We start from the raw sequence: 25,100 nt of genomic DNA on the forward strand, positions 1-25,100 counted from the left end.
TCAAAAAAAAAAAAAAAAAAAAAAAAGAGGCTGTGGTTGACTGATTAGATATAATTTCAGTACTGTGTAAAGACTGGAATGAAGCTATTGCTTTATCTTGGGCTGGTTCTTGCCCTCTGGAAACAGCGGTCCTTTACCAATCTCTCTGTTAGACCTAATGTCTTGTACTAATAGAGAGAAACCATTTGGAATCTATTAGCAGACCACCAAAAGCTAAGCATGCCATCAGATAACATCTTGGGCCTATAGATAGCTTGTGACATATCCACCAATGTGTTTTAAAATTGCCTTGATTTATGAGTTTATTCTCTAAAGCTACACACATTAATGAAATAGTTTCTACGTTGGAATGAGTAATTTGGGGTTTCCTCATCTGTAAAAAGGGGACACTAGCCGACCTATGAATAGTGTTTAACAAGTAAGCTGTGTGGAATGTTTAGTGGAGTGCCTTCTCTATAAACTTTTTTTTTCTTTTTCTTTTTTTTTTTAAAGATTTATTTATTTAGGGCTGGAGAGATGGCTCAGTGGTTAAGAGCATTGCCTGCTCTTCCAAAGGTCCTGAGTTCAATTCCCAGCAACCACATGGTGGCTCACAACCATCTGTAAAGAGGTCTGGCGCCCTCTTCTGGCCTTCAGGCATACACACAGACAGAATATTGTATACATAATAAATAAATATTTTAAAAAAAAGATTTATTTATTTATTATGTATACAGTATTCTCAGTATTTGTCTGCATGTATGCCTGCAGGCCAGAAGAGGGCGCCAGATATCATTACAGATGGCTATGAGCCACCATGTGGTTGCTGGGAATTGAACTCAGGACCTCTGGAAGAGCAGTCAGTGCTCTTAACCTCTGAGCCATCTCTCCAGCCCCTATAAACTTTTTGTTTTGTTTCGTTTTGTTTTTGTTTTTGTTTTTTGTTTTTTTTTCGAGACAGGGTTTCTCTGTGGTTTTGGAGCCTGTCCTGGAACTAGCTCTTGTAGACCAGGCTGGTCTCGAACTCACAGAGATCCGCCTGCCTCTGCCTCCCAAGTGCTGGGATTAAAGGCATGTTCTACCACCGCCCGGCTTAAACTTTTGTTTGTATGGTATTTTGAGACCTGATAAATTTTGAGTCTAATATAGTCCAAAGGTGGCCTTGAACTCCCATTTCCCCTGTCTCTACCTCTCAAGTGCTGGAATAATAGGTGTGAGGCACCATTAAAGGCTTTTCCTATGAATGGTGGCTGTTTTTCTAAAGCAAACTGAAGGCCAGATGTCTGTTGACTTATGTTAGGTCATTTCTTCCTCTTCAAATTCAAACTGGGACAAGAAAGACAAATACAAAGCTGAACCTGGTGGTACAGGACTGTAATCCCACCTACTCTGGAGGCTTGGACTAGGCTGAAAAATTCCAGCCCAATTTGGACAATTTATTCAGACCCTGTCTCAAACAGAGAGGTATTGGTAAGCGCTAAAGCACTTTGGCATGGTTGAAGCAGTTACTGCAGTCCAAAGTACCGTTAAACAGGAAATAGAGGACTATTTATGGTGACAGAACATGTGTTTGGTGCACACATGTAATCCTAGCATTCGACAGTCAGGGAGGCAGGAAAATCCCCTGACCCAGCCTGGTCCCTGTTTCAAAAGGCCATATAAACAACCTTGGAGGTATGTACACCACTTTGCAGTTAAAACAGGAGTGCTATACCATAATATGTAATCGCCACCAAATTCATGTTTTCATTCCTCTTGTAGACTATTAGGTCTTTACAAATGGAGCCCAAAATGTCGGCCTCTTAGAGCCAATAGGCAACCCTGTCATGTGACACCCCATGTCCCAGCTTTCTTGATCATTGCATCAGCCCAGCCCAGCAGCCTTCCCAGAAACCGGCTTGTAAACTCATTCGCGCTCCGAATGATTGGCTGGTGAGTGGACCAATAATATCTGGTGAGGGCAAGGCGTAACGGAGCGCTTTTCATAAGAGCGCTCTGATTGGATGGCGAGGTACGAGTGTGGCGCCGGTTGCGGCGGGTGGGAATAGCTGTGTGTCTGCGCATCAGAGGGAGCAGGTAACTGGGGGCATCTGGCGGTGGGCACCGGGCGAGGACCCGGACTCTGGGGAAAAGGTCGAGGGCCTGGAGAGCTCTACGAGAAGAGCCGGCGCTCGGAGGGGGAGGGTCTGCCGCAGCAGGCTGCCGGGTCGTCCCGCCCCTGGCCTGGGGAGCGGCTGGAACCGAGCCCCAGGCTCGGCAGGAGCATGGACTCAGAGTAGCTTTTGCTGTCCTCTGGGAGCGCTGAAAGTGGTGCGGCCTCGGGTGACTTGCCGAGGACCAAGACCTTGGGAAGATCGCGGTTGCTGTCAAGTCATCACCCAGAGCTAAGGGTTTGTCTCCTCTAATTTTAATCTCTTAGGGGGTTGGGAGTGCAGGCCTGAAGACCGGGGTGACCCAGCTGAGTAAAGTCCCGCTGAAAGATTTCTCCGTTCATTCTTTTTAGGTTCTTACACCTCATCCCAGACGGGCCTGAACTCAGCCCTGTTGCCCGGGCTGGCCTTGAACTCGCGGCAGTTCTCCTGCCTCCGCATTTTGAGTGCTGGTATCACAGGCCTAAGGCACCGATTTCTCTTCCTCAGCCTTCTGAGCGCTGGGCTTTTTGTCTGACTGGCGACACAGCATCGAACAGTCTTCAGTCTCTATAAGGCCAATAACCAACATATTAGATCCTAGTTAACACTTGTTATTTCTGTATATAGTGATCTCCCTGTGGAGGGCACTGACTGCCTCTCCATCTTGGTTTGCAGCATACATGTTAATACGTTGAATGAATAAGCAAAGACGGGAAAACATGTGTTTTTTGGAATGTAACTTTCTCTTTAACAATTATGTCTTCTTACAAAGGGAAATTCATTTTTGCGCCCATTGTTGAGAGAGGCGTGAGGAGGAGGGGTGAAAAAGAACGCGATGTGGCAAGGTTTCTGAAAACCTTAGCCTTGACTGCTTATAAACACCAGCAAGACCCAGGGAATGCTAGTCCGGTTTTTTCCCTCAGCCTTTTTGCCATCTTTTTGCCCCTTTGGGGCTTCTGTCTGAATGCGAAGTTGAGTTGTAAATCAGTTCGAGTTGTGGGTGTCTGGGTCAGCATGTCTTGTCCTGTGTGGATATCTTTAAACCCTATGCTTATTGATGTAATAGTATCTATTTCATTAGTTTTTGATCCTCACAAAATCCTGTTCGATTCAGGGACTAAACTCAGGCTAAAGTGAGGCACTAATGTTAGATCTGGGTCTAGAATCCTAGAGACTTTTAGATAATATGAATGAGAGAGCTCTTGCTTTTCTGGACAACCAGTGCATGACATTACGGCACTGAACGTGATTGGTACACTCACCAAAGCCTGTCACCCCATGACACTATGATACATACACAAAGGCGTTGAAGCTGCAAAGTTGCCTTTTTCAACTTGCCTCTCTTCTGAGTCCCTGGGCTTATTCAGTTGGCTTTTCTTCTGTAGCATGCTCATTTTGAAATAATGCATGCTCGACCACTGACCCTTACCCCCAGTTCTTAGTCAGCCCTTTTCCAGCTAGCGTTCTAGAGATTTCAGGCTACATAGATTTTGGAACATTATATTTAATATATATATATAATTCTAATGTATTATATACGTGTGTATATATGTATGTATATATACACACACACAAATTTTATTATGTACATTGGCATGAGAATTTCAGATCCCCTGGAAATGGAGTTACAGACAGTTGTGAGCTGCCATGTGGGTGCTAGGAATTGATCCCAGGTCTTCTTGAAGAGCAGCCAGTGCTCTTAATCACTGAGCCATCTCTCCAGCCCAGAGGTTGGTACATCCTTGATACTTTAAGGTAGCCTGTGGCACAGATAGGCTTGTCCTTGGGCTCACTGCCACTGCCACGAAAGTGTCAGTCCAAACCTAGCTGCTCTGGCTTTGGGGATCTGGAACCGTGTACAACCCTCGGGAGGCAGGTTAACAGAGAAAGAGTTTGAAAGATTATTAGAGGCCGTTAGATACAGACTCCTCCTTTTGTTGAAGTGACCCCTCAAGGATTCAGATCACAATCCAGGTCTCTTAAGCCTCTCCTTGCCTCATGAGCTCCCTTTTTTTCTGATTCCTGGCAGTGGATGCTCAGTGTATATTTTGTATAATGGATGAAAATGTAAGTCACCTGCTGTCTTTGATGTCTGTTGAGGTTGGCAGGTGTAGAATGGCCAGGGCCACTCTGCTGGTTCAGCAAAAATCTTTGATAATGACTCTACCCTGGGGCATTGCAACACACAGATTTTAGAATCAAAAAAGCCAACTGTTGCCAATCTTTGACTTGGCTTGAGATGCCACGAGTCTTGAGTAATGCCTACTTTTAGTTTTATTTCCCCTAAATTCCCATCATTCTTTCTTTCTTTTTTGATTAGTTCCCTGAGGTTACTTTCAAGATGGAGTCCACACTAACAGCAAGAGAGATCCGAGAGCGGTTTATCAATTTCTTCAAACAAAATGAGCACACCTATGTTCACTCTTCTGCTACCATCCCATTGGATGATCCTACCTTGCTCTTTGCCAACGCAGGCATGAACCAGGTAAGGATGTCATTCTTTCGGACTGACTGGCTGACAGAAGGCAGCAGAGCAGCAGTTAAAGGCCAGCTCTTGGAGTCAGCCAGAATCCGGGTCCTGTCACCAGGTAGAGCTGTGTGGCTTCCCATGGAGAGCCTGGGTTTCTGAAGGATGATAACAGATGAAGATGATAACTGCTTGTGGGTTATATTTAGATGGAAGAGGGTTGAGAAGGTGGCTCCAACACCTGGCCAATAAATTTTTGGTTTTGTTTTTTTGTTTGTTTTTTCGAGACGCTTTCTCTGTAGTTTTGGGCCTGAACTGGAACTAGCTCTTGTAGACCAGGCTGGCCTCGAACTCACATAGATCCGCCTATCTCTGCCTCCCAAGTGCTGGAATTAAAGGCATGCACCACCACCACCTGGCCAATAAGTTCATTTTTTAATGAGTCCTGAAGAGATTATTTTTATAGCATTTGAGATCAAGAATTTGATAGGCTGGGTGTGGAAATGCACTGTTTTAATCCCAGCAGTTAAGAGGCAGAGGCAGGTGGTTCTCTGCTTGAGGCCATAGTGAGTTCTAGGACAGCCAGGGCTAAGTAATAGAGAGCTCTTGCCTCCAAAGAAAGAAAGAAAGAATTTAAAAGAATTTGAGGTTAAACTAGACTACACAGTAAGACCCAGTCTCAAAGGATTTAAGTTACAATAAAATTGTTATTATTTATTATTGGAGCTCAAGGACAATTTTTCTTAGCATTTCAAAGAGAACCCCAGAACAGGCAAGCTGTAAATCTGTAGCAGTTGCCTAGAGGAGAAGGGGGAGTAAAAGGCCATGCTGTTTGTGTTAAGCTGCCGTGTCCTGGTGGTCAGCCAGCCGTGTGGCAGACAGAGAGAGAGTAAGGAAGTCCAAAGTAGCTGAGAAAGCCTGCTTAAAGCAGAGATAGGAAGAGGAAAAGGAAATCCCTACTTTACTGAGCAATTGAGAAAGTGGGACTGAAGTACGTGGCTACAGCCCTGTAAGCTGGTGTCCAAAGGAAATTGTTTTAAGATTTTTTTTCATCTTTTCATTGTCTCTGAGAGGAAAAAAAAAAAATCTATTTTTATTGAAGTTTTGGGGGCTGCAGAGATGGTTCAGCACTTAAGAGCACTGACTGCTTGTCCAGAGGACCCAGGTTCTTCCCAGCATCCACATGGTGTCTCCCAACTATCTGTAACTTCATTTCTAGGGATCCAGTGCCCTCTTCTGGCTCTTTGGGCACTGGGCACACATATGATACACAAAATGCTGATAGAATGTTTTCTTTTCTTTCCTTTCTTACTGGGGATTGAACCTGGGGCTTCAAGGTGTGATCAGCAAGTGCTCTCTATCCTCAGCCCTCTTATGTGTATGTGTGAGCACCTGGCCCTGGAACTCAGAGATCTGCCTGTTTGCATTGTCCAAGTGCTGGGATTAAAGGTCTATGCTACCACAGCTGCTTTTGTATTTTGTTTGTTTGTTTATTTTGTTTATTTTTTGAAACAGGGTCTCTATTATAGTTTTGACTGTCCTGGAACTCACTGTTTAGACCAAATTGACCTAGAACTCACAAAGATCTGCCTGTTTCTGCCTGCCAAGAATTGGGATTAAAGGCATACACCACCACACCTGGCCCTAGCACTTTTTTTTTTTTTTTTTTTTTTTTTTGGTTTTTCGAGACAGGGTTTCTCTGTGATTTTGGAGCCTGTCCTAGAACTAGCTCTTGTAGACCAGATTGGTCTCGAACGCACAGAGATCCGCCTGCCTCTGCCTCCTGAGTGCTGGGATTAAAGGCGTGCGCCACCACCGCCCGGCCACTTTTTTTTTTTAGTGTTTTTTTTTCTTTTATATGTATGAATATTTTGCATTCAACATGTGTGTCTGCCAGAAGAGGGTGTCAAAGCCCCTGGAACTGGAGTTTCAGATGGTTGAGTCATCATGTGTGTGCTAGGAATTGAACCTGGGTCCTGTGAGTTCAAGGCCAGCCTGGTCTACAAGAGCTAGTTCCAGGTCAGGCTCCAAAGCAACACAGAGAAACTCTGTCTTGAAAACGCCCCCCAAAGAAAAAGAAAAAGAACCTGGGTCCTCTGCAAGAACAGCAAGTACTCTTAACCCCTGAGGCATCTCTTCAACCTCTTAAAATATTTATTTAAAGATTAATTTATTTTTTTTATGTGTATGCATGTTGCTTATACTCCCCTCCCACACACACCATCTTTCAAGACAGGGTTCCGCAGTCCTGACTGTTTTGGAACTCGGTTTGTAGACCAGGCTGGTCTCGAACTCACTGAGATCCGCTTGTCTCTGCCTCCCAAGTGCTGGGATTAAAGGTGTGTGCTGCCACCACCAGCCACTCGTACAGATTTATACGCTCCCTGTATATGCCATGCCCACAGATGCCAAAAGAGGTGTCAAATTCCCCTATATGGAGTTAATAGATAATTGTGAGCTACTGTGTAGGTGCTGAGAACTGAACCTGGGTCCTTCGCAAGAGCAGCAAGAGCTCCTAAATACTGAGCCATCTCTCTGACCCCCTATTTAATCTTAATTAATTTGTCACAGTCACAAGTAGATACTGGTTTCCGAGTTGGAAAACATCAACTTGCGCAGGCCTAGTGAGAATAATAACACAAAGCGGTATGACTAGCAGTGACGCATCCAAGTGTGAATGGGTAAATCCCCGTATCAATTATGTGTCCAATCCATCTCAGCTCGTGGGGGTTACACTTCTCTAATCCATTTCAGTGTTTTTCTTGTCACCTTTACTCCCAAGTGAGCACATCGCTTTGTTGCACGAGTTCTTCTAGAAGGATGATCTAAGATAGTAGTTCTCAACCTATGGGTTGTGACCCCCCTGTTGGAGGTTGCATATCAGATATCCTGAATATCAGATATTTATATTATGATTCATAGCTATGGCAGAGTTACAGTTAGGAATTTTATGATTTTATGGTTGGGGTCACTACAATATGAAGAACTGAATTAAAATGTCGCAGCATTAGGAAGGCTGAGACCCACTGAACTAAGACCAGGACATCGCAGTGGTTACAGATGGTTTCACACATTCGCTTTCAGCTTTCAGATGTGGTGGGCTTCCCCTGTGCAGGAGGCATTACTAGCAGTGGTGGAGACCTTTTGGGAATTAGGTCCAGGGAGAAGCTGCTCCAAGATTGGTGTTCTTTACCTTGGTTCTGCCATATTCCTGCTTCTTAAATGTCCAGGCTCACAAAATCCAAAGGACAGTTTGTGTGTCCCCCTTCCCGCCAGGTGATGGACACTTGACATAGCCTGCAGGCCTTTAAAAGGTAGATTGTTCCTTTCTCTTTTTTAGTTCAAACCCATCTTCCTAAACACAATTGACCCATCTCACCCTATGGCAAAGCTGAGCAGAGCTGCCAATACCCAGAAGTGCATCCGGGCTGGGGGCAAGCACAATGACCTGGATGACGTGGGCAAAGATGTCTACCATCACACCTTCTTTGAGATGCTGGGCTCCTGGTCTTTTGGAGATTATTTCAAGGTAAGCTCAATATTGGTGACTTAAATTTCTGTTTTGTTTTAATTTTTTAACATGAGGCTAATTTCCTCATGTTAAAAAAAGGGACTGAGTTATTCATTTTTATTGTTTTAAAAGATGAAACAACATTTAGAAGATTCAGGAATGAATAAAGTACATTTAATAATTCTAAGACTCCCTAGGAAACTTTTATCATTTGATGGTTTTAGTTTCTTTTTCCTATATAAGTTGAATCTTTGTAGTTTATAATGAAGATATTATGGTTTTGAATCCATTTTCTGTATCTTTCTTTTTGTAGGAATTAGCATGTAAGATGGCCCTGGAACTTCTCACCCAGGAGTTTGGTATTCCAGTGGAAAGACTCTATGTTACTTACTTTGGTGGAGATGAAGCAGTCGGCCTAGAGCCAGATCTGGAGTGCAAACAGATTTGGCAAAATTTAGGGTAAGGGGGCTGAAGAGGTGGTTTAGTATTTGGGAGCTCATTCTGGTCCTGATGCTGTGACTCACAACAAGCATCCCTACGGGATCTCACACCTCTGGCCTCTGAGGACCTGCATTCACATGGACATACCCCACATATACATAAATTTTTAAAGAAAAAAAAGTTTAATTCAATATTAGAATATTTAATAGCCTGGTTCATGCCAGCCAGGCCTATGTTGTGAGACCCTGTCTTTTATAAAAAAGAAAAGAAAAGAAACATTTGCTTAAATTATATTCATATTCAAAGTAAATATTTTATTATATATTTTCTAGACTTTATCTGTACCATTACATTTTTATTGGGTTATGATTATAGCATTTTGAGGAATTATATTCTGCTTCCTTAGTAGGTTTTGAATTTAGGCTCAATATTAGTAATTGCCAGAGAAGGAGACTTCTTTCTAAGAAATCATAGGGATCCATTGTGTGGCAGAAGCAAGTCTTGGAAAGATTCTTGTTGGGTGTCAAATCGGTTTTTCCTTCTTGCTCTGTGCAGACTGGATGATGCCAGAATCCTCCCTGGCAACATGAAGGACAACTTCTGGGAAATGGGTGACACAGGCCCTTGTGGTCCCTGCAGCGAGATCCACTATGACCGAATTGGGGGTCGAGATGCTGCACACCTCGTCAACCAGGATGACCCCAATGTGCTGGAGATCTGGAACCTTGTGTTTATTCAGTATAACAGGTAGTACGGGCCCTGCTCCCTCCTGCTGACAGCAGTTCTTTTTCTATAACCAAGCGGAGAAAGAGAAATCAGCTGCACAGGTTGTTTGGGATCTTTATTTTTGGAGACAGTGAGCAGCCCTGGTGCTGGCTTCAGATGCTTCTTTAAATTATATTGTCAGGTTTCTATTCTGATCCCTACAGCGGGATGTACCTGTTTGAAAAACTAATGTTATTTCATATAACATCTTCCTGAGTCATTTGCCTTCTCTTTAAGAATAAAGAACTGGGCACGATGGCACACGTCCCAGCATTCAGGAGGCTGATCTCTATGAATTCAAAGCTAGCCTGATCTACATAGGGAAGTGCAGGACAGCCAGGGCCATGTAGAGAGACCCCATCTCAACACCACTGCCAGTCCCCCCAGAATCACAAATGAGACAAGGGTGCTGAATATGTATCTACCCCTCTCTTTGGAACCAGACAAGGGCAAATACTGACTAGGAATAACTTTGAAACATTGCTAAGTGACTTTTAACCAACAGGGCCCAGAGAGGTAGCAGCCTGGGTCTCTGCTTCAACTTCCTCTCTGTATCCTACAGGGAATCTGATGGCCTTCTGAAACCTCTTCCCAAGAAAAGCATCGACACCGGGATGGGCCTCGAGAGACTGGTGTCTGTGCTGCAGAACAAGATGTCCAACTACGACACTGACCTTTTCGTTCCGTACTTTGAAGCCATTCAGAAGGTACTGAGCCTGTTGTGAGCGTGGACGCCTCTGGAGGCTTGCAGGACGGACTTTAATAAGCACTGCCATCATAGATGAGTGGCCGTATGCTTTGACAGCCCAAAGTACTTGTTACCATCCGCCGACTTCATTATTGTTAGCATACCCTTCTCTGAATAAGGGAATGCTATGCTATTTGTCGGGGTTAGGGTCTGGCCTAATGCTCTTGGCTTCTCCACTATCACTTTCCTGGAGTTGTGGGATGTGGCAGATAGTCATCCTTGATGGGCGGTGGTGGTGCACGCCTTTAATCCCAGCACTTGGGAGGCAGAGGCAGGTGGATCTTAGTGAGTTCCAGGACAACCAGGACTGTTACACAGAGAAACAAAGACAGTCATCCTTTCCTAGACTCCTCACCCTGTAGGAGCCTGCTTAGGACTGGCAGCACCAGCAGGGCTGTGTCTCATTGGCCTCTTCTGCTGTTTACCGGTAGGGTACAGGTGCCCGGCCTTACACTGGGAAAGTCGGTGCTGAGGATGCCGACGGAATTGACATGGCCTACAGGGTTCTGGCCGACCATGCTCGCACCATCACTGTGGCACTGGCCGATGGCGGCCGACCTGACAACACAGGACGGGGGTGAGTCACACTCTGGGCAGGGTTTGGACTGATAGCATGAGTTTTCTGACTGTGGAGTTTAATACTATGCTTATTATTGTTTTGTTGTAGTCTTTTGGGTAGGTAGAGGGATCCTCTCCCCCCTTTTTTTAAGAGATAAAGGGAGTTTTAATTTAACAGTTTCTACTAAGTACTGAGGGGAGACTGGCACTAAGGGTGTCAGACAGGATCTTGGCTCACCCCAGGAAACTGCATTCCTGACAAGCTGGCCTAGGATCTCATACACCAGTCTGGTTTTGTCTTAGTAGTCAAACAGAAATTCTGCAAAAGCAGAGGGGTCAAAAGTTCATATTCTGCTTGGAGTAGAGTTCTGAAGGAGCTACCATGGAGCCCTCAGCTGGGGATGTTTCCTAGCGGATACTAAGCTATGCTTCTCACAGATACGTGCTGAGGCGGATTCTGCGCAGAGCTGTTCGATACTCCCATGAGAAACTGAACGCCAGCAGGGGTTTCTTTGCCACGTTAGTCGATGTTGTCGTGCAGTCCTTGGTACGTGGAGAAAGTCTAAGAGGCATCTGATGGGTGGTAACGTACTGTTAATGGATGTGCTTTTTAAAGATGTATTTAAGTATGAATGCTCTATCTGCATGTACCCCTTAATGCCAGAAGAGGGCATCAGATCCCACTAGAGATAGTTGTGAGCCACTATGTGCTGGAAATTGAACTCAGGACCTCTGGAAGAGCAGCCAGTGCTCTTAACCACTGAGCCATCTCTCCTGCCCTGTTAATGGATATTTTAAGACATGGATGTCAGGTATGGTAGTGCATGCCTTTGATTCCAGCACTTGGGAGGGAGGCAGAGACAGGTGAGTTTGGGGCCAACCTGATCTACATTGCGAGTTATAGGTCAGCCAGGGTTATATACATAGTGATTTCCCGTCTCAAAATAGAAGGGACTGTGTCATAGAATAGTGTCTGGCCTCACTGAACCTCTTTTGTCAGGGAGATGCATTTCCTGAGCTGAAGAAGGACCCAGACATGGTGAAGGACATCATTAATGAAGAAGAGGTACAGTTTCTCAAGACACTCAGCAGAGGGCGGCGCATCCTGGACCGAAAAATTCAGAGCTTAGGAGACTGCAAGACCATTCCAGGTGAGCCCCAGCTTTCACCTTTCTCCACCACGCACCGCACCGGGAATCCTTCTGAGAAGGTGTGGTTTCTCAGCCTCTGCCAAGGTTGAAAGTTCTTTAATTGAGCTGCTTTTGGTGTAAAGAAAGACTTAAGAGAGCAGAAGTATTCAAACAATACAGAAGTGAAAAGTAAACACCTTTTCCAGGTACATTTCTCAGAGGCAAAACAACAACATTGTTAGGAGTTGGCACTATGGCACCTGTAATCACAGCGTGCTGAGGCAGGAGGATCACAAGGTCAAGTCTGCTACATAACAAAATACTATCTCACGAAGAAAAATATTAACAATTTTGTTGTGTGTCTAACACACAGCAGGATTTTCCTCTATTTGCATGAGATCACAAATAAGTGGGTTTTTTTGCTTTGTTTGTTTGGTTGGTTTTGCAAGACAAGGGTTCCCTGTGTAACCCAGGCACTCGCTCTGTAGACTAAGCTGGCCTCAAACTCAGAGAGATACACCTGTGTCTGCCTCCTGAGTGCCAAACAGGTATTTATGTCCGCATATAGAAATAACATTTGGTGTACACCAGCCAACCAAATTAACTTTTAATTTGTTTTGTTTTTCTTTTTCTTTCTTTTCTTTTTCTTTTTTTCTTTTTTTTTTTTTTTTTTTAGACAGTGTTTCTCTGTGTAGACTGACTGTTCTGGAACTCACAGAGATACCTCTGCCTCTGCCTCCTGAGTACTGGGATCAAAGGCGTGCACTGTCACCGCTGGCTGAGAAAAATAATTTTAATGGCTTTTTGAGAAAAAAAAATTATTTATTATGTATACAATATCCCGTCTGCGTGTATGCCTGCAGGCCAGAAGAGGGCACCAGATCTCATTACAGATGGTTGTGAGCCACCATGTAGTTGCTGGGAATTGAACTCAGGACCTTTGGAAGAGCAATCAATGCTCTTAACCACTGAGCCATCTCTCCGGCCCTAAGGGCTTTTTTCCCCCATGATTTTTATTTATTCTTTTTTTTTTAAATATTTATTTATTATTTATTATGTATACAATGGTCTATCTGTGTGTATGCCGAAGGCCAGAAGAGGGCACCAGACCTTATTACAGATGGTTGTGAGCCACCATGTGGTTGCTGGGAATTGAACTCAGGACCTTTGGAAGAGCAGGCAATGCTCTTAACCACTGAGCCATCTCTCCAGCCCCCTCCCCCATGATTTTGAGTGTGGGTTTGGCATGCAATTGCAGTGCCCATAGAGGAGAAAAGGGGGCACTGGACCCAGTGGAAAGCTAGATTAATAGGTGGGTGTGAGTAGCCTGACATGGGTGTTGTGCCAGTCCTCTGCAAGAGCAACATCTGAGCCATCTCTCCAGTTCTGGTTATTTTCGTTTCATTGAAGTATAATGTTTAAAGAGAATGATTATCGATCTCATTCAAAACGCTCAGATCAAGAAATAGCAATTTGCCTTCTGCACAGTCCTAAAAGATTTGGCTTGCCTTAACTCTGCTCACTCTGTCGCTCTCAGCAGCCTCCTGGGAGGCCTTGGTGTGGGAGAGGAAGGGTTTGTCCGTGCCATTTTGACGCGATTCCTTTGCACTCTGTAGGAGACACTGCTTGGCTCCTCTATGACACTTACGGGTTCCCAGTGGACCTCACTGGGTTGATTGCTGAGGAGAAAGGCCTCGTGGTGGATATGGATGGCTTTGAAGAAGAGAGGAAGATGGCCCAGGTAGAGAATGTGGAGAGTGATTGCTGAGCACCTGTCTTCCCAGCTCCCTATCTCACTTCCACCCTCAGGACGGACTACTTGTCTTCCTTCCTTTTTTTTTTTTTTTTTTTTGGTTTTTCGAGACAGGGTTTCTCTGTGGTTTTGGAGCCTGTCCTAAAACTAGCTCTTGTAGACCAGGCCGGTCTCGAACTCACAGAGATCCACCTGCCTCTGCCTCCCGAGTGCTGGGATTAAAGGTGTGCGCCACCACTGCCTGGCTCTTCCTTCCTTTTTTTTTTTTTTTTTTTTTTTTATTCAAAATGGTTTCCTGTGTAACAGTCCTGGAACTCACTCTATAGATCAGGCTGGGCTTGAACTTGGAGATCTACCTGCCTTTACCTCCCAAGTGCTGGGACTCATGGCATACGCCACTACCACCTGGCCATTTTTCCTTTTTTGAGAAATGGCCTCTATGTTTATTACCATTAACACCAAAAAGAGAAGACTGTGTAATGTCGGCAGGAAGGGCAAGCCCTACTTTGGTACCAATCAGTTTGCCTTCTTTCCCTAAATCATGACTCTCGTCCGACTTGAGGCATTTGGCAATAATGGGTTAAAGGCATTTTTAGTTTGCACAAGTAGGGAGGGATGCTCCTGTCATCTTTTTGGTAGAGCCTAGACATGCTGCTTAGTGTCCTGCCGTGCAAGAGGACAGCCCCCAAAACAAAGGCTGGTCACGTCCTGAAATGTCAGTGGTGCTAAGATTAAAGCACTCTCTACTCTTTAGTTTTTCCTTGGCCATAGTTTGGCAAGTCTCAGTTCTCTTTTCTCCTACATTGAGGTAACTAAGGCTTTTTTTTTGTTTGTTTTGACAGCTGAAGTCACAGGGCAAGGGAGCGGGTGGGGAAGACCTCATCATGCTGGACATTTATGCTATTGAAGAGCTCCGGGCAAAGGGTTTGGAGGCCACAGACGATTCTCCAAAGTACAACTACCGTTCAGACTCCAGTGGTAGCTACGGTATGTTGCTGCTCCTTCTGCTTCCATGCTGCCCTCCTCTTCATTTGGGGAGTTTGCGGAGCTCGGTCTCAAGGTGCCCAGTGATCAGACTGTGTACCTCTGTTCTCGCTGGCATCCTCAGCTGGTGCTTTCCTTAACTGTTTTGAAATATAGTCACAGAAAATTGTGTTTTTTTTTTTTTTTAAATATTTATTTATTATGTGTACAATATTCTGTCTGTGTGTATGTCTGCAGGCCAGACCTCACTACAGATGGTTGTGAGCCACCATGTGGTTGCCGGGAATTGAACTCAGGACCTTTGGAAGAGCAGGCGGTGCTCTTAACCTCTGAGCCATCTCTCCAGCCCCAGAAAATTGTTTTTTAAAAAAATCACAGGGAGGTTCGAACTACAATTAAACCAATTTCCCTTAATTGTAGCACCTTACAGAAAAAAAAGCAGTTGGCCTTGAAACAATCATAGTGGCTGCTGAACTCTTCACAGGCATAATAAAAATTTAAAGAATCTAAATAAACAATATGAAAATGCACTACATGGGCCCTGGCAGAGATCTTTTATCAAAACCTACATACTGAGCCTGTTTGTTTTGGTCTACTGTTTTTGAGACAGGGTCCCACTGTGTAGCCCTGGCTTGCCTAGAACTTCCTGTGTAAACCACCTGGCCTTGAACTCAACAGGAACCCACCTGTTTTTGCCTCCTAAGTGCTGGGATTAAAGGTGTGTGCCACCATGCCTAACCCAAGTCCATTAGCTCTGTGTGTGTGTGTGTGTGTGTGTGTGTGTGTGAGAGAGAGAGAGAGAGAGAGAGAGAGAGAGAGAGAGAGAGAGAGAATTTGAACTAGACTATCACAACTGTATGAGGCACAATCAGATTTACCAAGTTCATTGTCTAAGATACAGGGTGGCCAACTGTCCAGTTTGTTCAGACACTCCTCAGTGTTAACACGGAAAAGCCTGTACCCTAGGAAACTCCTGGGTTTTAGAAACTGGAGTCAGCCTACTGAGTATTGATCATGGTGGGAAATCAGTATGCTAATTATTTTATAAAGTCTAATGGGCTGGCTTTCAAAATAAAATTAGGCAATTAGGACCTAATGCTGAAAATGGAATTTATTACAAGGTAACTAAGAATGTGTGATTGGAGCCAGGTATGGTGTTACTTTTAATCCCAACACCCAGGATGCAGAGGCAGGTGGATCTCAGTGAATTGGAGGTCATCTTGGTCTATATAGAGAATTCCAGGCCAGCAAGGACTGCATTTTAAAACCCTGTCTCCAAAACAACCACAAAAGAATATGTGAATTGGACCGGGGGTGATGACTCAGTGGTGGGGTGCCTGTGTAACATGTGAGCAGCTGGGTTCATCTCGGCCCAGGAACAATGGTAAGTATTATATAAGAAATATAATAGTCACTGACCTGTCTTCCCTATTTCTGTCTGTGAGCAGAGTTTGAGTGCACAGTAGCTACTGTGCTCGCTCTGCGTAGGGAAAAGATGTTTGTGGAAGAGGTGGTCACTGGCCAGGAGTGCGGAGTGGTGCTGGACAAGACCTGCTTCTATGCCGAACAAGGAGGGCAGATCTACGATGAAGGCTACTTGGTGAAGGTTGATGACAGCAGTGAGGATGTAAGGCCACACTTCCTCCTTGTTAGCTGTGGAAGGCCAGACATGGGGCTGGGTGGCCTCTTTTGCTCCTTCATACTTCTGGCTGTGGGGAACTGATTTTCTCTGATTAAAGGCATGTGCCACTATCGCCTGGTGAGAGCTGCTTCTTAGACCTATGGCTGTCTCAGACCTTAGGTTCCCTTGTACAGGGAACCTTGCAGCCAGGATGCTGCTAACACTTGCTTCCTACATGTTTCCTTATGAATAATTATAATAAGGATTCTCTATTTTCACTTGTTGATTGGTTTTGTTTGTTGGCATGATTTTTTTTTTCTTTTGGTCTTTGGTTTTTGGAGACAAGGTTTTTCTGTGTAACAGTCCTGGCTATCCTTGAGCTCCCTCTAGACCAGACTGGCCTTGAAGGCAGAGAGATCCACCTGCCTCTGCCTCCCAGTTGCTGCACCACTGCTGCCCCGGCTTGTTTGGTTAGACACTGCTGCCCCGGCTTGACTGGTTAGATTTTTGAGGCAGGGTCTCACATTTATAGCTCAGGTCAGCCTTGAACTCCCAGTAATCCTCCCTCAGCCTGGCAGAGACCACTTTTTTTTTTTTTTTTTAAGATTTGTTTATTTATTATATGTACAGTATTCTCCCTGCATATATGGGAGCCAGATCTCATTCCAAATGGTTGTGAGCCACCATGTGGTTGCTTAGTGTTTGGTCTGGATGAAAAAGTCACTTCGCCTGCTTTGGCAGCTGATTCCTACCATAGGATAGGATCCATTTTAGAGAATTTTAAGATGTTCCCTGAAGAAGTAGCTTAGTTGGTGGAGCTCTTGCTTGGCATGAACAAGGTTCTGGGTTCAATCTCAGCACTGTATAACACTGGGAGTGGGGCTGTGTACCTGTAGTTCTCGCGCTTGAGAGTGAGACGGCAGGAAGATTAAAGTCAAGCATTCAGTACAGTAAAGGGCAGTATGTATCATTTAATGGTAGGGATGTGTGTGTACATGGTATCTAATGGTAGGGATGTGTGTGTACATGGTATCTAATGGTAGGGATGTGTGTGTACATGGTATCTAATGGTAGGGATGCATGTATATGTACATGCGTACCTAATGGTAGGGATGTGTGTGTACATGGTATCTAATGGTAGGGATGTGTGTGTACATGGTATCTAATGGTAGGGATGTGTGTTTACATGCGTATCTAATGGTAGGGATGCATGTGTACATGGTATCTAATGGTAGGGATGTGTGTGTGTACATGCATATCTAATGGTAGGGATGTGTGTGTACATGGTATCTAATGGTAGGGATGTGTGTGTACATGTGTATCTAATGGTATGGATGTGTGTTTACATGTGTATCTAATGATAGGGATGTGTTTGTACATGCGTATCTAATGGTAGGGATGTGTGTGTACATGGTATCTAATGGTAGGGATGCATGTGTACATGGTATCTAATGGTAGGGATGTGTGTGTACATGTGTATCTAATGGTAGGGATGTGTGTGTACATGCATATCTAATGGTAGGGATGTGTGTGTACATGCGTATCTAATGGTAGGATATGTGTGTACATGGTATCTAATGGTAGGGATATGTGTGTGTATATGGTATCCAATGGTAGGGATGTGTGTGCACTTTATCTAATGGTAGGGATGTGTGTGTACACTTTATCTAATGGTAGGGATGTATGTGTACATGGTATCTAATGGTAGGAAATGTGTGTGTACATGCGTATCTAATGATAGGGATGTGTGTGTACATGCGTGTCTAATAGTAGGGATATATGTGTACCTGAAAGGAGAATTGATATATTTGCCTATTGGTGTCCTTGACTCTGCAGAAAACTGAGTTCACAGTGAAGAACGCTCAGGTCCGGGGTGGGTATGTGCTGCACATAGGAACAATCTATGGAAACCTGAAAGTCGGGGACCACGTCCGCCTTTTTATTGACGAGGTAAGTTGCATGTGCTGGTTCATGTGTGATGTTTAATTATTTACTTAGCTGTTTTGAGACTGTCTCTTGAACACTATGTAATTAAAGCTAGCCTTATAGGCATACTACTGCCTCGGGCTCTCCCCCCACCCATTGGTAAAATCTTAGGCTTGTGCTACCCTGCACAGCTCCCCATTTGATATTGTTATCATATTACCTCCTTTGGTCCTAACTTCATTTATTTATTTTTTGTTTGTTTATTTATTTTTAATGAATTTATTTTGAGGTTTTTTGTTAGTTTGTTTGTTTTGTTTTTGAGGTGGGTCTCTCAATAGAAACCTTACTGTTCTGTAACTCATTATTTAGACCAGGCTGGCATCAAACTCACAGAGATACGCTGGCCTCTTCCTGCCTCCAAAGTGCTGGGATTAAAGGTGTGCGCCACCACACCTGCCTATTTTTAATATTTTTTAAAGTATATTTATTTTATCTCTGTGTGCACATGCCACAACATACATGTGGAGGTCATGGACAACCTGAAAGAGCCAGTTCTTACCAAATGGTCCCAGGTATTGAACTCAGATTTCCTAGTACTTGGGGACAGATTTCTAGCAGCCTCCTCTGCCCTCTGCAGCCCCGGCGGAGACCTGTCATGAGCAACCATACAGCCACACACATTCTGAACTTCGCCTTGCGTTCCGTACTTGGGGAAGCGGACCAGAAAGGCTCACTGGTTGCTCCTGACCGCCTTCGGTTTGACTTCACTGCCAAGGGAGCCATGTCGACCCAACAGATCAAGCAGGCTGAGGAGATTGCCAATGCCATGATCGAGGCAGCTAAGGTAGGTTCTACCGTGTCTGAGTTCTCCGTCTTCCTGCTCCATCACTTTCTGTCGTGGAGGCTCAGCAGCCCAGATGTTCCCCCTCTGTTGTACCACGTCCTCACTTGTTCATAGAGACAGATGCTGAACGCAGCGGTTCTCAGACCGCTGTTACAGTGGAGACCGTGCCATGTGGAGGGAGGCCTTTGACCTCCCTCCTCCATACGTGGCCAGTGTTTTTGTGCTTAAGTACAATGTCTTCACTTCAGATTTGGCTCGCAGTTTAACAAAAATGTTAGAGGGGGGTGGGAGAAAAAAAAAATGTTAGAAATCCCTGTCTGGCTTTCTTTGTTTTGCATGAGATTTTTTTTTTCCAGAAGCCTCAGGGTGTGTGCCAGACACAGTGGGGTTACAGGCCCGTGTTCTCTCCTCAGCTACTTCCTCACCTTCAGAGACTATTCCAGCTTTTTCCCTCTTGTCTTCTTTTTATGGCAGCCGGTCTATACCCAGGACTGTCCCCTGGCAGCAGCAAAAGCCATCCAGGGCCTCCGCGCTGTGTTTGATGAGACCTATCCTGACCCTGTGCGCGTCGTCTCCATCGGGGTCCCCGTGTCGGAGCTGTTGGACGACCCCTCCGGGCCTGCTGGCTCCCTTACCTCTGTTGAGTTCTGTGGAGGAACGTGAGTACCTTGGTAGGAACAGCAGCAGATGAGCTCACCCGCTTTTAGCGTCCCGCCTTGAGGATATGAAACTAGACTAGCCAACTGCCGTGATCCTTTGCTTGTTTGCTTATTATTTTGCTGTGCTCTGGATGGAACTCAGGGTTTTGCAGATCTAAACAAGTGTTCTACCATTGAGCCTCAGGCTCTCATGTTTCTTTCTTCTTTTTTTTTTTAATATTTATTTATTTATTTATTTATTATGTATACAATATTCTGTCTGTGTGTATGTCTGCAGGCCAGAAGAGGGCGCCAGACATCATTACAGATGGTTGTGAGCCACCATGTGGTTGTCGGGAATTGAACTCAGGACCTTTGGAAGAGCAGGCAATGCTCTTAACCACTGAGCCATCTCTCCAGCCCCTGGCTCTCATGTTTCTAAGGTTAACATGAAGTCCTCAGAAATGCACTTGTCAGATAAGATTCCTGAGAATCCTAATAGCCTGCTGGTCCAATTGGACCCCTTGGTGTGTCTGACATTAACACTTCTTAGGTTTCTAATGAAAGGTGCTTCCCACGATGAGATGAGCACATATTTAAAATTGCTGGTTCGTGTCCCGAGCCTCAAAGGGAAGCTGGTGGACATTCGGGACCCACAAGACCTTAGAGTACCCACCGAGCTCCTGCTCTGGCCCCGGCTCATTTGAGTCCTGTCTCTCTATGATTCCCTTTGCCAGTTTGAGTAGCATCTGGGCAGGGAAACTGAGTCCATTGTCTGAGAGCTTTGGAGCAGACCATGTGGTAGACCTGGCTCAGCTGGCTCAGGAAAACCACTTGTTTCTTCCAACTTGGGTCCCAAAAGAAGCCTAGTGGGAAGCTTCTCAGGGGCCCAATTAAGCCCAGTTAAAGCCTGCTATAAGCCTCAGGCTTTATGGTATACAGAGGGCAAGGGGACCTAAGGGATCCAGTTCCAGCCTCTTTCTGGCGGAATTAGGCCTTCAGGTGAGTCTTACTTATTCTCAAACACATGACACCAAATGACTTTCAAAGACTTTGTACCAACCTCTCAGAATTCAACTAAGACTTACTGCACACTTTGAGTTCTTCAAGCAACTGGAGAATAGGACCTATTTCTAGAGCCATTTATTTTAAGAGAATGTATTAAAATTTTTAAAAGTAGGCCTGGAGAGATGGCTCAGTGGTTAAGAGCACTGACTGCTCTTCCAGAGGACCAGGTTTCAATTCCCAGCCCCCAATGGCAGTTCACGTTATCTTTAACTCCTGTTACAGGGTACCTGACAGCCTCATACAGACGGACACACAAGCAAAACATCAGTGCAAATAAAATAAGAATAAATAAATCATTAAAAATGTTTTTAAAAATGATTTTTAAAAGTAATCCTCCAGGGCCTGGAGAGATGGCTCAGAGGTTAAGAGCATTGCCTGTTCTTCCAAAGGTCCTGAGTTCAATTCCCAGCAACCACATGGTGGCTCACAACCATCTGTAATGGGGTCTGGTGCCCTCTTCTATCCTGTAGGCATACACACAAAACAGAATATTGTATACATAATAAATAAATATTTTAAAAAAAAAGTAATCCTCCAATGTTCTCAACCAATGAGCATTTTTACATATATTGCACCAAAAGATCAAATGTACATATCAAAATGTCATGTGTAACCTCCTAACAGTATTACTGAGTTGGATATTAAGAGCGTCAGCATTTTGATGTTGTCTCACTTGATTTTCATAGCAGCCTTGTGAGGGAGACCTGTCCCTTGACACTTGGGGAAACTGAGCCTTGGGCTGAACATTCTGTTTTTTTTTGTTTTTTGTTTTTTTTAATTTTCGAGACAGGGTTTCTCTGAAGCTTTTGGTTCCTGTCCTTGAACTAGCTCTTGTAGACCACAGAGACCCGCCTGCCTCTGCCTCCCGAGTGCTGGGATTAAGGGCGTGCGCCACCACCACCCTGCCTGGTCTGAACATTCTGAAGCCCTGACTTCTGGCTCAGCCCAACTTTGTTTCCCTTCTGCTCCTTCACTTGCCTTTGCTTCTGGCCTGTGCTCCTAAGGTCCCTTCAGAGTGAAGGCCGCTGGGGTGTGGTGGTGTCTTGTGAAACAGAGACAGGCGGATCTCTGAGTTTGAGGCCAGCCTGGGTTTCACAGTGAGATCCTGTCTCCAGAAAAAGAAAAAAAGACCTTCCCTCCTGTGAAAGATTGCATCACTCACGGTGAGGAGCATCTCACTCAGGCTCCAGAAACTCTCCTCTTCACAGCCTTATGGTCTGCCTTTCAGGCATCTCCGGAATTCGAGTCACGCAGGAGCGTTTGTGATAGTGACTGAAGAAGCTATTGCCAAGGGTATCCGGAGGATTGTTGCTGTCACGGGTGCTGAAGCCCAGAAGGTGAGGTCAGGCCGGTGTGTGGGCCCTGCCCGTCAGGTGACAGCACAGGATTTCCAGCTGTTGCTGTTTAATCTTTTACATCTTGGGCTCAGTACGTAATGGCGCTTGCCACAGAGGACAGCCTGAGTTTGTTGCCAATGACCCACATATAGTGTAGAGAACTAACTCCACACATGGACCGTGTGCTCACACGCTCATTATATAAAAATAATAATAGAAATTTGCCAAAACAGATAGCATCATGGAAGGCAGAACACATAAACCCTGCGTCTTCCTCCCAGCACAGCCATGTATGGGAGGGCAAGTCAGAGTTCTGCTGCTGCATATGTGAAATGGCTTCTGGCTCATGAGTGCCTGGTTACCCTTGAACCTGAGTTACAGTGCAGCCTTTGCTGGCTAGGGGTGTGTGACCGGAGCACTTGCTTCCTGAAGGAAAGAAACCCCTGGTATCTACATCTCTGATTGTTCTCCTAGGCCCTCAGGAAGGCAGAGAGCTTGAAGAAATCTCTCTCTGTCTTGGAAGCCAAAGTGAAGGCCCAGACTGCACCCAACAAGGACGTGCAGAGGGAAATTGCCGACCTTGGTGAGGTAGGGATGGGCGCCTTCGGCTCAGGGTCTGTTCGTTCCTTTTCAGGCCTGAAGAGTAAGACCATCCCTGTGTTTGAGCTTTCTCTTTCACTTGTAATTTTTTGAGCCAGGGTCTTGCATTGTAGCCCAGACTAGCCTCATACACACTGTATAGCTCAGGCTAGCTGTCCTCTGGCCTTATCATCTCTGCAAACATGAGCCACGTGCTGGGTGGGGGAAGTGGGGTGTTGGAGTTTTTGTTGTTGTTGTTGTTTGAGAAAGGATGTCACCACTGCCCTTGAACTGTTTGTAGACAGTAGCTCCTATTTCTGGTCTCTGCGGCTATGTTTATAGCCTGGTAAGGGCCAGGGCTCAACTTGAGAACTCAGCCCTCCTTATAATGCCACTCTCTCTCCAGCCCCGCTGTGATGACTACTACGTTGATAGAGTGACTAGTGTTTTGTTGTTGCTTCTGTTTTTCGAGACAGGGTTTCTCTGTAGCTTTGGAGCCTGTCCTGGAACTTGATCTCTAGACCAGGCTGGTCTCGAACTCACAGAGATCTGCCTGCCTCTGCCTCCTGAGCGCTGGGATTAAAGGCGTGTGCCACCACTGCCTGGCTAGAGGGATGAGTCTTAAAGTCAACAGATATCTTTGTGGTTCTCTGTTTTCTCAGACACTGGCCAAGGAAACTTTTTAGTTCAAAGACAGGAGGGTGGGGTAGAATGGGCTTGAATTTCACCCTACTTCTTAGTAGCCCAGACCTGCACAGACTTGTGTTGTGGTTCCAGGCCTTGGCTACTGCAGTCATGCCCCAGTGGCAGAAAGATGAACAACGAGAGACTTTGAAGTCCCTGAAGAAGGTCATGGATGACCTAGACCGTGCCAGCAAAGCCGATGTCCAGAAGCGAGTAAGTTTGGCAGTGTTGGCAGCTGGAAGAGAGCCCAGAGGTTTTCCTGAGCAGGGGCTCACATGGTTTCCAGTCTGGGCTCTTGGCCTAAGCCTCTCTCCTGGTCTTGTAGGTATTAGAGAAGACAAAGCAGCTGATTGACAGCAACCCCAACCAGCCCCTGGTCATCCTGGAGATGGAGAGCGGGGCCTCAGCCAAGGCAAGCAGGGGCTAGGGCCAGGGCTGCCCTACCTGTCAGCTGTTTGTGTTTTCCCTCCCAGCCTTGTCAGATCGGTGGTGGCTCTGAGGCCCTCTGCTCAGTACTGAAATCAGGCAGAGCCATGGAAAGATCTGGTAGCTTGAGGAAGAAGGAGCTCCCTAGGGGAGAGTTTGGGCAGGGTCCTGCCTTTGGTCTGCGTGGGCTTCTGGGGACAGCATGTGCTCTTCAAAGGAAATGGGGTGTTGCTCTGAGGACTGTGTTCCACAGACTCCCATACAGTAGGGCTCCCTGCCCCGGTGCCATGACCTGACAGGAAGTTCTCCCCCACAGGCCCTGAATGAAGCTTTGAAGCTTTTCAAGACGCACTCTCCTCAGACATCTGCAATGCTGTTCACAGTGGACAACGAGGCTGGCAAGATCACGTGCTTGTGCCAGGTTCCCCAGGTCAGAACTTCTTATGACCTCACTTTAAAAACCTGCAGCCACGCAATGATGGTGCACGCCTTTAGTCCCAGCGCTCAGGAGGCAGAGGGAAGCACTGTCTGAAGCTAAGTCAGAGAGGGGCTCTTCGTCGTATTTGCCAAGACTGTGTGTGCACGTGCGTGCTCACTCACACCCCTAATGAGAAACTACTGATCTTATTCTTCAATTTGTCATTTCCTTCAGCACTTTTTACTCCAGACCTTCTTGTTGGTAGATGTAGTAACTACTGGCTAACGCCTGGCATTGCTTTTTGTTCACCTTGACAGTGGCCCTAGCTGTCACCCAGAATACGAATGGGTGTTGGTGGTTCCCCTCCTTGTGCTGTTCCTCTCTTCCCCACCTCAATCCCATCTCCTATTCTGACTACCATTTCCCCTTCCTGTCTTCTAGAATGCAGCCAACCGGGGCCTAAAAGCCAGCGAGTGGGTACAGCAGGTTTCAGTCCTGATGGATGGTAAAGGTGGTGGCAAGGATATGTCTGCCCAGGCCACAGGCAAAAACGTGGGCTGCCTTCAGGAAGCATTGCAGCTGGCCACTTCTTTTGCCCAGCTCCGCCTGGGAGATGTGAAGAACTGATGGGAGGGAAGCCCTCACCCGGAAGTGTTTCCCCGCCAACCCGATGTGTCAGAATGCAGGAGTCTACCCAGAAGCCCTCCTGCCACGAAGACATTTGAGTTTGGGGACCTTTTAGTCACCAATCTGTCCTAATCCAGCAGTAACTGGAACATACCTGGAGCTGTCCTGTGATTCATTGCCCCTTTCCGTTATTGCTCTGAGCCATAAATGTCGGCACCATCTATGTAGAATCACTACCCCAGGAATGCTATTTAACATCGTCATGATCATGTCTAGAGCCTGACTGCCTGAGGCTTCCAGGTCTGCAGGCAGGAAGCCTTTTTGCTGCAGAAAATAAAAAGGACCATGTGCAATACTTGATGCAGCCATTCTACTTTCTCTCCTGAGGTGGACCCTAGCTCCCTGTGTATCTGCAGAATGCAGGCTGCGGTTCCAGCGTGTTCCGGATTGAGTTCTCACAGAAT

At 45.7% G+C, this 25,100-nt stretch overlaps 1 protein-coding gene across 2 annotated transcripts; it reads left to right on the top strand.

Annotated features, from left to right (window-relative positions):
- The first annotated feature begins 1,973 nt into the window (after window positions 1-1,973).
- On the top strand, window positions 1,974-24,991 carry Aars1 (alanyl-tRNA synthetase 1). 2 transcript variants are annotated; one of them, XM_057753768.1, is made up of 21 exons: window positions 1,974-2,055; window positions 4,432-4,596; window positions 7,919-8,107; window positions 8,403-8,548; window positions 9,086-9,277; window positions 9,858-10,002; window positions 10,475-10,620; window positions 11,040-11,148; window positions 11,602-11,752; window positions 13,348-13,472; window positions 14,327-14,471; window positions 15,917-16,095; window positions 17,926-18,039; window positions 18,653-18,859; window positions 19,334-19,518; window positions 21,794-21,902; window positions 22,377-22,490; window positions 23,259-23,378; window positions 23,491-23,577; window positions 23,908-24,021; window positions 24,451-24,991. In XM_057753768.1, exons 2-21 carry the CDS (start codon window positions 4,453-4,455, stop codon window positions 24,634-24,636), a joined length of 2,907 nt encoding a protein of 968 aa, XP_057609751.1. In that variant the 5' UTR covers window positions 1,974-2,055; window positions 4,432-4,452; the 3' UTR covers window positions 24,637-24,991. The 2 variants fall into 2 exon arrangements, with proteins under 2 accessions (XP_057609751.1, XP_057609750.1); XM_057753767.1 differs by lacking the exon at window positions 1,974-2,055 and adding an exon at window positions 2,062-2,369.
- The last annotated feature ends 109 nt before the right edge of the window (window positions 24,992-25,100 follow it).

The sequence above is a fragment of the Chionomys nivalis genome, chromosome 21, assembly GCF_950005125.1.
Source record: "Chionomys nivalis chromosome 21, mChiNiv1.1, whole genome shotgun sequence".
NCBI classification, from domain to species: Eukaryota; Metazoa; Chordata; class Mammalia; order Rodentia; family Cricetidae; genus Chionomys; species Chionomys nivalis.